This window comes from Neopelma chrysocephalum, unplaced genomic scaffold (genome assembly GCF_003984885.1).
Source record: "Neopelma chrysocephalum unplaced genomic scaffold, ASM398488v2 Primary Assembly neopelma1_96687, whole genome shotgun sequence".
Classification (NCBI taxonomy): Eukaryota; Metazoa; Chordata; class Aves; order Passeriformes; family Pipridae; genus Neopelma; species Neopelma chrysocephalum.
In genome coordinates, this window is record NW_020925332.1 from 258953 (window position 1) to 273298 (window position 14346).

A 14346-nucleotide genomic window follows, 5' to 3' on the forward strand; every position below is an offset into this window, starting at 1 on the left:
CACAATTTAACACAATTTCTAGCATTGGCTGCTAAGCCTTAAAAAAAAACAGCTTCAACAAGAAGGGAAATTTAAAGCTTAACAAAGACTGAAATGAAAGGAAAAAGTCTCAGAGTGGCAGAAACCTGCCAGGCTCCTTGGCAATGCCCTGAGCTCTCTGACACAGAGAACCAAGGACTCAGATTTCCAGGGTCTGCAGTTGCACCAGGCTCTGGCAGAGCCCTCGCAGAGGCTCCACTTGCTTCCACTGAGGGTTTAAAAATGCTGGAACTTCCTTCCAAATAGGAATTACCTTCTCTACCTAGTGCTAATAATTTTCCCCCCAGGCCTAAATATTAACATGCTGTAAACAAACTGGTGTTTTGTAGACCTGAAGAGGGTTTAAATAGTCACATTTGCTTTTTTGCCCAGATGTTTCAAAAAGCTGCCTTTCATGATCAGAAAGGTCCTGCAACTGCTCTGAGTGGTAATCGCTCCAGAAACTGGTTGTGCCATAAACTCTATGCACTGCTGAAGTAAATGAAATGAAGATTACATTTAAAAAGTTGCAAAAATTATTTCCCTACGCTGCGGAAAATGTCTTTGTTTGGCAAAATATCTATTTCAAACATAATGCAATTCTGTGTGGTTTTAAGAACTCAAGGATTTCCTGGCCCCTCATCCTCCAGGTTCTGCTGGTGGTTATCAATCCTTTCATAGAATAAAAATATGCACAATATTTATAACTCCTTGTGAAAAAATGTTTATGTCTTTTTTTTTTCTTCTATTAATAAAGAGCTTGCCAAGAACTCTGAGGCCTTTTATTGGCTGAGATATAAATAGGTGGTATACTTCAGAGCTGGAAGAAAGAGCAGGCCAGACTGCAATAATTCAATTGTGCTGCATTGCCTGAAAGCACAAAATCCTCATTGGCTGCAAATGGCTTTGTTCATTGTCAGCATAAAAGGTAAAGACATTAATATCTTGCCTAGACTTTGACATATCTTGCACCATTTTGTATTTTTTTTACATACATTTTAAATAAATAACATTCATCCTAGGCAGAGAATGTCTCAATTTTGTAGAGTTCACAGTGAATAAAAACAAATAAAATTGAAATGGAAAGAACAAGGCAGAGGTACAATTAGAATTTTAAGTTCACAATGGCCTAAATGAAAGGCTGTTGTAAGGACATCATGCATGGCCAGCCTTCTAAGGCCTTCAGAATCTTCTGGCAGCATTCACAGCCAGACCTGCCTTCACCACCCTGCAAAAGGAACCAGTGCTGGGAAGGATCTTCCCAGCATCATTGCTACCTGTGGGTTGCATGAAAGGAAAGAAGAAGATGGATTGTATCCTATTTTACCACTTGACAGAAGATTAGGATGCTCAGGGGGGTTGCAGACCCCTACCCTGGGTGGCTTCCTTAAACTACAATGTTTAACTGGCAGAAGAGGCAAAAACTGAACACACAGACAAGTTTTTGACAAACTGCAGCAAGAAAATATATTAAAATATTTTTTTTTGTTTCAGATTAAGGGTGTTAAAAAGTTGATTGTTTTCCAAATGCTAATTTAAATGTAACTTACCTGATCTTCTCTGAGAAATCTCTCCACATCTCCATACCCAGGCACATACTTGTGTTTAATGACGAGCTCACACCACCGATGACGAACCTGGGGGAACACAAGTGATAAATATAATTCTGTACCAATATCACATCCGTGCCAAAAGGGTAAGAGTTAGATATAAACCCACAAAACAGGGAGCTTTCAGTTAAACTAAACAGTTTTGCCACCATATCTTTGCTAGTAACAGGTTTTAACCACCTTGTAAAGGTAACATCCATCTGTATTTAAGAACATCCATCTGTATTTAAGAAGCCATTGGGCTGTTCCACCATGGACATACACATGGACAAAAACAGTCTCTGACATTCTGAAATTAAATTTTCAGGTAAATCACAACTGAAAAAATGTTTTTGTTTAAGTAGTATGAACATGAATTCCATATGTGTCTTTATGTTGTTGTCTTTACATTTCTGACTTTGTTCTCAGCCACCCTTGCAGTGTCAGTGTCACCTCACTCTCCAGCAAGGCTTGCCCAGTTGTGGGCAGTGACCAGACCAACATCTGATATTCCATTAGTGGTTCAGCACTGACACAAAAGGAAAACAGGCAGGTGGAATAACTCCCAATCCTTCTGTAACAGCCTTGGCTCTTACAACCTTTCAAAAGTCAGGGCACCTAATAATAATCACCTTTCATGATAAGAACAAAACATTAGCAGTTCTAATATTTTTTTCAAAACTGAGTCCAAACTGTGCTTATATCAAGTAACTGATATAAGCATGAACCTTTTTCTGAATGACAGATTTACTGCTAACATTGAGAATGGGAGCCAGAAAGGCAGGGGGGGAAAGGCACAGTAGAGTATTCTCGTGCTTTTGGAAATAAGGTATTTGAAAATAATTTCATTTTCATCTTAGTTCTTAGCAATTTTACATCTCAGGAAAAAATTTCAAAGATTTATGTAATTACATGTTAATTCTAGTAGCATAATTGATGAATTATGAATGCTCACAGGTCGTGGAAGAGTCCTTTTTGTGTACTTGATATGTCTTTCCACCAACCCCTTACACAAAACAAAAAGCTGCAGGGTTTTGGGGCTGGGTGGATTTTGCACTCACTGCATGTAAGATACCAAATAGTTACAGTGCAGTGCATGGTAAGGAATAATTGCTGCCTCTTAAAGCTTTTTGCTGACAGAATAACAGCTGTTAAGATTCCTGCTAGTGGAACCAGAGCTCAATTTACAAAAGAAATAGCTTTCCAAGGTTCAGCTCCCTTTGCAGTAGATGCCCATATTCATAATGTAGACTTTCAAAGCCCGACCCAGCTGCTGCTTCTCCCTGGAGACACTAAATGTTCCAGCAGTAAAACTCTTCCCAGGCAATCCAGCTTTGTGACAGGGTGTTTCTCACAGCACCAAGGAGCTCCATGCCTGGACAAAACCATCCAGGCTCAAAACTTAACATACACCTCTCCAATCTGTAGGGCGAGTTAACCAAACAGAATATAAACACATTTATAAGACTGTAGATATATTTTATTTTGCATGTTTTGCCATATATTAAAAAAAAACCCAACCAACCAAACAAAAAAAACCCAAGCAGGATTCCTTATGTATTCTCAAAGTGATGTGGAGAACTGTAAGGAGGAGAAAGGGACTGTGGTCCCCTCCTGTGATCACTGCTCTTCTCTTCTCATGGTCCAGCACTTACAGCACTCACCCAGGAGGTGAGCAATCAAGTCCAGCTTTTGCAGCTGCTCAAGATCTCAAACTGTGCCTTCAGTGGGGATATTTCAACAGCAGATTATAATGTATTCTGGGATGGGGCTCTCTTCATACCTCCTGGTGGAGCTGGTTTTTCCCCTGAAGTTATTAAAACATCTATTGCTCCTAAAGGAGGAGTCACAAGACTTTGGGGCCTGTATTTCTGAGTACTCTTGATAAGCAGTGGGGACCTGGCTCACAAGCCAGTTTGCCCCCAAAACATATTTTGTGGTGCAGCCCTTGTAGCTGCATCAACAGCAGAACAGAAGTTCTCTCTGTGAAGCCACTCCTGTGGTCTCACTTCCTCACACACCAATGTCATGTATGACTGACTGACGTCATGGCCTGATCATCAGAATCCCAATGGCCTTGGAAAACATGGAATTAAGCTGTGCCTGTTCCCTCAACTGTTCTCTCCTCCTTCTGTCTTTGGCAGCCAACCTCCTTTCAAACAGTTAAAGAGAAAAATCTTTATTTGCTGGGTGAGGTCTGTGACAGAACACGCTTTCCTTTCTCCCTTTTGCCTTTTTTCCTTTCTTTCCCAGGGCGGGCCCAAACCCCGGCACGTTCCCAGATCCGAGGTGCTGGCACTCTGCCAGCTGGGACAGAAGCAGCATGTCTGTTATCCTCAGATTACACGTTTGTCTCCTGTCTCCCCAAGCCCCAGATGCTCCCGTGGCAGGGCAAACTGGGGAGAATCCAACCGTGGCACCGTGGGGTCTGTCAGCCCGGGGGCTCCCCCTCGGCTCGTGTGGGACCTCAGGGAGGAGAGCACAGGCACCAGGGCTGGTTGGAGCCCAGGAGGGGTAGGGGGTACCCTGGATAACGTGGGCTGCACTCACACCTTGGTTCTCTCCTGCCCCTGCCCGTGACAGCCACGGTTCCCAAACCTCAGCTACAGCAAAGGCATTGATTCCCCAGATACTCCAGTGCACCATAAAGAAGCAATTCTTCTAGGATACTCCACGCCCTAGGCTGATTCCATGAACATCAGACTTTTAGTCACATAATGGTAGTGTGGAAAAAAATAATTCAATTCCCAGAGTCTGGTCCAATGCTCGGAGCGGGAAAAGTGACCCAGGCCCCAAATCCTCCCAGCCCATGAATGAGTCATGTGAGCAGGCACTGCTGACAAAACAGCCTCAAAAGGAAACTTTGAAAACCAAGGAGCTTGTGGTAGGACTGAGCTAACCAGACTGCATCCTGTGTGTACTCTTCTTGGCTTTTCTTTCCCTCCCAGGAGCGAATACTCAGTGGCAAGAATAAGACTGCATCAGTCCTCTCCCAGTTTTCCCCCTGCACGTTTCTCTGAGCTGTTCTGCACGGCTCAGAGATGCACACCATATGTCCCTTTGGCTGCTTGCACCATGAACAACAAACCAAACCTGAAAAGCAATTCACAGCAATCCATCCTGTTATTGCTGGCAGAAAGCACACAGGACTTTTCTGGATCTGAAGCAACACCTTCGACTGTCCAACCACCCACACACACTCTTACTGCTTTGGCAGCTGCGAGGACCCACAGGCCAAAGTTGGAAAGGCAATTTATTCCCTCAGCCTGCAGGAGCTGTCCTTCCCAGCCCGTGCCTGACACTGCCCAGGATGGGGAGCAGGGGGGCACAGGGGTGATGGGGGCCTGCTGACACCTCAGGCTCCTTCTGGATGGATCCTCATGGCTTGGAAATAGGGTTTTTTTCCTCCTGCCCTGCTTCTGTAAGCTAAATAAAGTTTGTTACTGTGATTTCTGCATGACACCCCTCATATCAGTAGTGCATTTCTGAGGCACAGTCCAGTGGTGAGGAGACACTGAGACAGTGACTGTCTCAAGAACGACATTTGATTTTCATAAACATCAACCACACTGAGATGTAAATATTGGCTAGCACCTAGACAGAACCTCTTGGAAAGGATGCTGCCAGATAGCAGAGCTCTAAATTTAGGAGCAGCATCTTATACAAATAACTCCAGGGGCCTCATAGTATCTTTTAATTTCATTTTAATACAAATACTATTTGTAACTCAAACATTACCTGTATTTTGACAGTGCTATGGAAGATTACAGGAAACCAAAATTATGCTTAGTCTGTTTTCAGACAATACAAGCTGTTGCATGAGATTAGTTAAGGGAAATAAATACTTACATAAAATATACTAATAATCCATCTCTAAGGACAGTCCTCTTGTTTCAGCAACCTGGGCCAAGACCTTTGGGAAATGGTGCTTGAGGCTGATGGACTAAACCCACCTAAGGCATCACATGGATGGCTGGACTTTCAAAAGAAAAGCTCCCAGTGACACACATACCAGGGAAACAACATTTTTGAGCTATTTTCAACACATCTTAAACGAAAGAGATACTAATTTTTTCTGACCCAGGTGATAAATTCCTTTACCTAATCCATATTATTCTCCCCTGTGCCACACAATCACAGAATGGCTTGTGTTGGAAGGGATCTTAAAGCTCATCCAGTGCCACCCCCTGCCATGGGCAGGGACACCTTCCACCAGCCCAGGTTGCTCCAAGCCCCGTCCAACCTGGCCTTGGACACTTCCAGGGATGGGGCAGCCACAATTTCTCTGGCCAACCTGTTGCACTGCCTCACCACCATCACATTAAAGAATTTTTTTTCCAAAAACACCTAATCTAAACCTGCTCCCTTTGAGTTTGAAGCCACTCCCCCTTGTCCACTCCCTCCAGGGCCCCGTGAAAAGCCTCTCTCTATATTTCCTGTAGGCTCCCTTCAGGTACTGAAAGGCTGCAACTGGGTCACTTTAAAGCCTTCTCTTTTCCAGACTGAACAATCCCAATTCTCTCAGCCTTTCCTCACAGCAGAGGTGCTCCATCCCTCTGATCACCTTGCTGGCCCTGCTCTGGACTCTCTCCAGCAGCTCCATGTCCTTCTGCTGTTCCCAGGGCTGGAGCAGCTCTGCAGGGGGGTCCCACCTGAGAGGGCAGAATCCCTGCCCTTGACAACCAGACAAGCCTAAAAAACATCCTCATAGAAAGCTTCACCATGTTCCATTGCAATGATCAAGTTTGCTCATGTTCTCAATCATAAAACAAAAAAATAAATATTTCACTTCTGAGGTCTCTACCAGTAAGATTTGGAAAACAAGTAATTTAAACCATGCCTTTGTTAAGAGCAGAAAGGAAGCTAGACTTTACTGAGCCTTTTGGTCTGCAAACAGGAGACTGGCTTCAGGGAAAATGAGTACATTTTGCTAATAGCTGGATCCAATTTAAAAGGCGCCACGAGACAACAAATCTAAATCACCGAACAAAAGCAACATACTTAGAGATCTTAGAAAATGGGGTACTTTGAAATAAATAGAGTGAGCTGTTGTGCAACAAAATGGAACCTTTATTAAAGGTATGAGGCACATGTGACTTTTATAAAACACAGGTTCAGACTCCAGTGAAAAAATTATTTTAACAATTTGGCTCTTAAATGTTAATTAAAGAGCCCCAGAGGTCAGACTACAGTCTTTTTTCCATAGAGGAAAAAATACACAGAACTTTTTCCAAATAACCCAGCTATGCTACTACAGATTACTTTTAATTAACAATAAGGAAGTTGGTCTCTCCAGAGCACTGGAATTTTGTTCTGCTCCATCTGAAAGCATTTATCTCCAGTCTCTTCCTATCTACAAATAAATTGGATTCAAATATTAGATCATTTTCCTAGATAATTAAGGAACAACACCACATGTTACAGGACAATACTCAGACTAAAGAACAGGTTTTACAATTGCTTAACATGGGATAATTACAGTTGAGGAATTGCCAATTTTACAGTGCATTTAATGACTTTTTTGCCCCCTCTATCTTAGCTGAAATAGTTACTCTTTAATACACCAGCCAGGCTGCACCACAGACTTTTCATTCTATATAATCTGATTTTCAAATGGGCACTCCCATCTTTTCTGCCACAGTACACTCACCCATGTGAATTTGATTTCATTGCCACTTGCTCAAGTAAGGGATGCTGAAGCAGCTCACAAGGAGCAATGGAACAGCCATGTTACAACTGTGTTGACAGAATACCAGTCTGGCAATCTGAGGAAGTGTACTTATTAGCCAAAAACCTACTGGATGCAAGGAGAATGGATTCATAATTTTGGCAAGGATTCCGTAACTGTGATTACTGTGTACGCCAAGGGTTTCTCAGAAGACTGAGCAAAGAAGATGTCTATCAGCTTAAATTAGTTGTATTTTAGACCAAAAACTCCTGGACTTTTCACAGCCCAAGTTATCTGTCAGGCCTTGCAGCACTGGCTCCGACACTAAAAGATCACCGAAAAGCTAATTTTAGTGGAAAACCAGACTTTAAATTTTGGTAATGTGGGTATCAATATTCTACTTTCTGTAATTCATTTTACTCCTTCTGATTTGTACTTCTGCACAGATCAAGCAATTGCTCACTATGAGGAGTGTTGACAACAGGGGAGAAGGACTTGCAGGCCTCATCTCTCCCCTCTGCACTTGCCCACACTGATGAAGGAGCCACTGGTAGAGCTCATGCAACAACTGCATTTTATTTAGTAAGAGAAAAGAAAGATGTTGTACAATCAAGCTTTTGAAAGGCAAAGGTTGCTTGTTCACCATCAGCCCGTGGGACAGCTGGTGGTGTTTGGAGCTGTGCCTGTGCCAGGGGGTCGGGCAGCTCTGCAAGCTCCCACAGCTCTGCAGCCCCCCAGGAGCAACAGGCGCCTGCTTTTCCTTCTCACCTTTACAAAAGTGATTGTGGGCATGCATTTCCTTCCCATCCCTTTTCCTCCCCTCCAACCACATGCTCCTGTTGTAGTATTCACCCAGTTCTACACAACGCAACTGAACTTTACTATTACAAAGTTTCTGCAGTGCCACACCCTTGCTCAAGAGTAACCTGATGAGCTGCCACAGATCGTAAACAGGACTCCACTTCCAGCTGCAAATCAAACACGCACCTTTCCCACAGCCAGTGCTGGAGGTTCTTTCCTCCCTCCATAAGCACACAGCAGCCTGGGAATCACAAGACATGCTGCTTCAGACAGTCCAAGCAGAGCAGGGGCACCCCTGCTGCTCTCCATGATCAGAAGGGCGTAGCGACCTAAGGACAGCACTTCAGGATGAGACTCATTCCTGGCAACGAGGCAGATGCTGAGGACTTGTTTGGAGAAGACAAATGTCCTTTTTTTCCCCCCTCAGGTTCGCAAGCAGAGAGCTCCCAGTTACAGAGCAGACACTCTCCTCCCTCTGTGGGCCCCGTCTGTGATCAATGGCAGCTGTGTTGGTAGAAGAAAAATCTTCCAAAAGAAGTCAGAAAAAGCAAGAGACTAAGAAACCATGTCTAATCCCTTTTCAAAGGTGGCACAGGCCGTGCCTCTCTTCTGATGTCAAAGCTCTCAGTGAAAATAAGGAAGTGGCTTGGTTGGGATGCCTAATGCTGTGATCTCAGTGCTCTTCAGCTCTGCCCCTCCTCGCCCTGTCTGAAAGGAGATGGATAAACAACAGCATCTGGTCTCCTGCTCTTGTTCTTTTATAGCAGACCAACAAAGTGATGGTAGGGCAATGACCTACAGAACAGTCAGATGAGAAGAGGGCCACCAGCACCAAGGTAATGTGGCAGCTTCAACAGCACTGTCTGGGAGAGCACAATCCCTGAAGAATGTGCCTGAAGGCTCTTCTCACCACGTGCCTATTTGCACTGCCACCATCTCCGTGCTGGGAGAGCAGCTCCTGTATCATGGTGCATGTGAGGCAAGGAAGTGTTTCACACAGTGTGTGAACTCACTTGATTTGAAAAACAAAGGTTTTAAAAACAAGCCTCAGTTAAGAACATAAATACATTACTTACACTGGAACCCAATGCTTCCCCTTTCCCTGCCTTTTCAGTATCTCCTGCTCAGCATGCTGGAGCACAGTGCCACTCACAGCTTTGCAGCAAGATGAAGATGGCAGAAAAGATGTTATACTCTGCCTTTTCAACAATTTCACTGGATGTGTGTGCTGAGCTTTGCTTCCCCGTGGTGCTGCCAGCTCTCAGGAGCATGGCTGCCTTCTGGCTTGGGGCAGAAGAAATGCTTGTGCCACCTCACAACCCCCTCTGCAGCTCTGGAAGATGGGATGGCATCCCAGCAGGACTCTGCACCAGAGCAGGGTGGGTCCCAGCCCTGCTGCTCCCAGCACCAGCCCTGTGCACACACCCAACCCTGCAGCACCTCCTGCCTTCCCTGTCCCCTGTCAGGGTGCTCCTGGAGCTTTGCTCTCGCCTGCTCTCCACCCTCACTCCTCCCCTGTCCCAGGTGGGTGCTGAGGTGAGGGTGGGTGCATGTGTGAAGTCACAGGCTGAGGGTGATTAAGGACAGGGTTCTGGGGAGCCAGGAGATACTGAACCTTGGAGGGAGGGAAAGGAAGATCAGGTCCCAGCCTCAGGTACAACCAGTATCACAGAAGCACAGCAGGGACAAACCTCACACCCTCAGGAAGGTAAGCCTGGCTTTGGCACGTGTACACACCCCAACTGACCCTTCAGCCAAGATGCATCACCACAACTGCCACCCCAGCTCATACACAGCTCCAAACACATTCCCTCTGGCACCCTACTGAAACAGCTGCCATGACAATGGCTGCAACTGACAGAACCACAGAATGCTTTGGGTTAGAACAGACCTTGAAGATGCCCAGTTCCAACCCTCCCAGCATGGTCGGGGACACCTCCCACTAGCCCAGGTTGCTCCAAGCCCCGTCCAACCTGGCCTTGGACACCTCCAGGGATGGGGCAGCCCCAGCTTCTCTGGGCAACCTGTGCCAGTGTCTCACCACTCTCTCAGTAAAGAATTTCTTCCTAGCTAATCTCTCAGTTTGAAGCCATTACCCCTTGTCCTATCCTGACAATATCTCTGCAATCAGCAGAAAATATTTTTTGTATCAACACAGCAAGTAATTCAAACAGTTCCTCTGACCACTGTCTCTCCTGGCTGTCTCCGGACAGAGTCTGCTTACAATTTTTACCCATACAGTGTCTGCATAAGTGTTTGAACACAAGTTATTTACACATGCACATGAAAGTGTGCTGGGCTTATAAAACCACCCGTTACAGTGGGAAAGAGCACATAAACACACACATCAGAAGCAGAATTCCAACTCTGAAGAGCCTGAGATCAAGCACACGAACCGTCTGTTACCAATTATGATTAAATTATAACTCTTGTTCAGTAAAAGGAAAGGCTGCTGCAAGTATTAAGGCAGCAGTAAGCTACCCTGTTTGCCTATGCCCCTCTCTCCATCCCTCTACTTCTATCTCCTCCCTCTTGTAACTAGAGGCAACAAGAAGAGTCTTCCTTTTATCTTTGGTTTCCCGCAGGGACTGTGGTCAAATCATTTGTTATTTCCACGCAAGATTACTGTCATAGATGGAATCTGGAGCTCCATATGAAAAAAGGACTCAAATTCCAAGCAATGAACAACGTGGCTGCGCCTGGTTTTTCCACAGCTTAGGTAGGTCACAGCCAGCCTATTCAGCCTATGCTCACGGCCTTCTAATTTCACATGGTTTAAAACCTGACTTCCAGTTTTCAAAAACAATTAAACACAAGATTGTGACTCCAAAGACAAAGACCTTTCACTATCACAGACCCCCCTTCCCCAACCCCCAGCAAAAATTCATGAGAAACACATTGATTTTATAAACTAAGAAGGAACATGGTCATTCCTGCAATGAGAACACCTGGATTTTACTCCACGTTACACATTTTTAAGTTGTCTCCTCTTCTATTCCCTGCTGCTGGAATACAGTGACCGTTGTTGCTCAGGATGGTCCTCACACCATGTGGGACACAACAAAATCCCTCTCCAGCACCACTGCAACTGTGAATGGCACAGAGCTGAAAGGAGCACAGCAGACCTTCACCCACAGGTTATTAAGTCAGTGACTGAGTGGTGGAACAAGATCTGTGTGGCTGAGGCAATGATGGCAGAGCCAGCTCTGGTCAGCAGTTTGGAATTGTCCTGTTTCTTGAACCTCGAAGGGCAGAGCAGCTTTTTTCTGAATTCTGGTCCTATTCAAGCATAACCTGTATCTGCAGGCAGTCTTTAATCAGGGATGAGAAGTACTAAATGAGCTATTTGGATGAAGCCTCAAAACAGGTTTATTTTAAATAAAAAATATTTTCAGAATTTTTTTTCCCCGGAATTAAAAAACAAAACAAAACCAACCAAACCTCCTCCCACCCCTCCCCACCCCCCCAAAAAACCAACCCAACCCTACTGCTGATAGCTAGGGGATTTTGTTTGTGTTTAAAAAGAACCCACACCCCTCCTTGACATCATGGCCACTGTACCACTGCTTCATCTATATGCAAACAGAATAATCTTTTAGATTTCATGACAAGGCCAGGAGGTTTGTATTACAGCACTGTTTGTACTGCCCTGCACAGAATACTGTGTAAAATTTTATATAAAGCAGTTGCATCCAATTCAGAACACATTTGGGATTGAGTTCAGAAGCCCAGAGGACTCCACCACTTCATTCTCCTGCTGGACAACAGGACATAGAATTATCTCCATGGATTATCTGCATAAGCAGAAAAAAGGGGCCAAACCCAGTTACACACTTGGTTCCCTCTTACCATCAGCTCCCCTGCTTTCCAAGTCTCACTAAGTTGCTGGACTGCCAGATAAAAAGGAAATTAAGTCCAAAACCAGTTAGAAAAATAAGGGGTGATAAGTGCACAGCAGCAGTGATGGCACCAGCCAGGGGCACCAACACTGCTGTCAGTGGGACATCCCTGGGGACAAACCTGCTGCTGCCTCTGCAGGGGTGGGACCACGACTGCTGACAGTGCACAGCTATTTTCAGTGCCCCACAAATCTCGTGCCCTTCAGCTCATGCTGAGGGAGGGATTTGCTGTTCTTAAGTGGCTGGAAAAGCCCCCCTACTTCACGTGCAGCAACAAACCAGCCCAAGCTGTAGCTGCTGGAGACGATCCTTGGTTCAGTCCCACAGACTCATCCCAACACATCCGTTCAGCCCCGACGGGCACGTGAGTCAGAGTCTCACGGGATGACTCCCACTGCTCTTACTGGAAGAGCTTTTCCCTCATCTTGTTCCAATTTTCTCAGCCTCACACTGAGTTTTGGACCTCATCTTTGGCAAGCAAGTCCTAGAAGCTGCTCTTTTCAAAGCTCTTTTTCATTGGAAAAAGATCCAACTCCTGCAAACGCACACTTGTCAAAAACTATCTTAACCAATATCAATACCAATACCACCTGTGCCAAAGGGCCTGCAATTTGCATTTAGATGCAACATGAAGAGCATGAAACAGGCTGAACACTCAGAATTTATCAAGAACACAGAGGACCTTTTGCTAGTGGCTGCTGCTTCAGTCAATACATTTATCAGGGACAGGGATAATTTACAGTACCCTGAAATTATCCCCTTTACCAGTGAAAACGGGAAAGATTTTCTATGGCAGAGATATATTCCTTGTCAGGGTTTGCTAGGGGAAGTATGAGGAGAAGGGCTGGGAAAGAAAAGCGTATTTCTGCGAGGATGTGTGTGAAAAGCATCAAACTGATGCTTCACTTTGTGAAAACTTGCATTTGTTCTCTCTTTTTTATATTCCATGTAACATAGGTAGTGCCTCAGTAATGGTTGGGTATACAAACCTCAAATATTATTTATTCCAGAAACAAACCTGGCATGCAGACTGAATCACCTTTCTAGGTGATTCTAGCCTTTTCTAGGTTCCAAATACCTAAATACTGAAGTGCTAATTGCAATTCAATTGCAAACAAAAAAATCATTCAATGTAACGCTCTGAATAAAACACTCAGAAAGGAAAAGGCAGGTGAAATTTATTTATTCCTCATAAATTTTCACAGCAGCTTTGTTAGTCCTGCAAAACATACTGTCATATCCAAAATAAGGCCTCTCCTCCTGATTTGACTTGAAATTCAACAATAAACTGTACGTTTAAATACGAAATAAGTACAAGAAACTATTTTTACTTTTGCAGAAACAAAACCACATTACTGTATTCACAAGAAAGTAATGTCCTGCACTATGGTCATCAGCTCAAGCTGTCACCTTTCTCATCTACTGAGCTGGTGTTTCATACCAGCAGTGACATCCTGGATCTCTCTGTTTGGTTGCAATACCTGAATCATGCCTACCTGCTGCTCCACAGCCCAGTCAAGGACTGGCAGGCCTGTGGAGGTATTTGCAACACATTACTAATTTTATTCCAAAGCTGGAGGCTGCTCCTGAGCCCTGGCCCCAGGGCAGGGCTGCCCCAGGGGCTGTGCTGAAAGGAAAGCTCACCTTGTGCAAGTGTGAACTGAACCTTCCCCAGCAGTTCCCTTTTCCCACCCAGTTCTACAGTGCAGCCTGCAGAGCTCTGTTCCATGAGGGTGCCTTCAAACAATGCCCAGCCCCAGCCAGGACAGCTGAATTGTGCAGTCTGAGAATGTGCTCAGCCCCAGGCAGTCGCCATCGGGTGGGAAGCGACCAGAACCCATTTGTACTTCCACGCCTGCCAGCTTTCTACAGGCCAGGAAAGATCAATGAATCAAAGTTATTTTGCCCTAACAGAATTCTCACCACTTCTGGGATGCCAAGCACCTTATATGGTTTGCATTAGCCTGACTGGATTTCTGTCAGTGAAATAAGATGCCACCACTTTATGGCCCTGGCCTCCCAGGCAGAGCCCCTGCACAATGCAGTGGTTGTGTGAGAATGGCTCTGTGCCACCCACATGACTGCCCATGTTATGATCTTAACTCATTTCACTCACAGGCACTGCAGAAACAGTTCTAGCCTCTCTTCTCTCCCCAAAATATACCACGTTATGATCCTGAACACAGGGAAAGCATTATATAAGCGAGGAGCACTTCAGTCAACTTGCTGAGACAAGGAAAACCAACAAAGCAACTTTCCATATGCTGTGCAGGCAAGGTATTTTATTTAAAAGAGGCGATACCTTCAGTAGGAAAGAAAGGAAAGTTGACTCTACAGTGAAAAATCTGGGGAAACACACCATAAATCTTTC

At 44.9% G+C, this 14346-nt stretch overlaps 1 protein-coding gene across 5 annotated transcripts in view; it reads right to left on the bottom strand.

Moving 5' to 3' along the window:
• Positions 1–14346, bottom strand: part of AOPEP (aminopeptidase O (putative)) — a 147326-nt gene that overhangs the window by 6003 nt on the left and 126977 nt on the right. For all 5 annotated transcript variants that reach the window (XM_027709104.1, XM_027709102.1, XM_027709106.1 and 2 more), the window contains one exon: positions 1569–1655. In XM_027709104.1, the coding sequence (XP_027564905.1) occupies positions 1569–1655 (87 nt within the window). The remainder of the gene's footprint in view (positions 1–1568; positions 1656–14346) is intronic.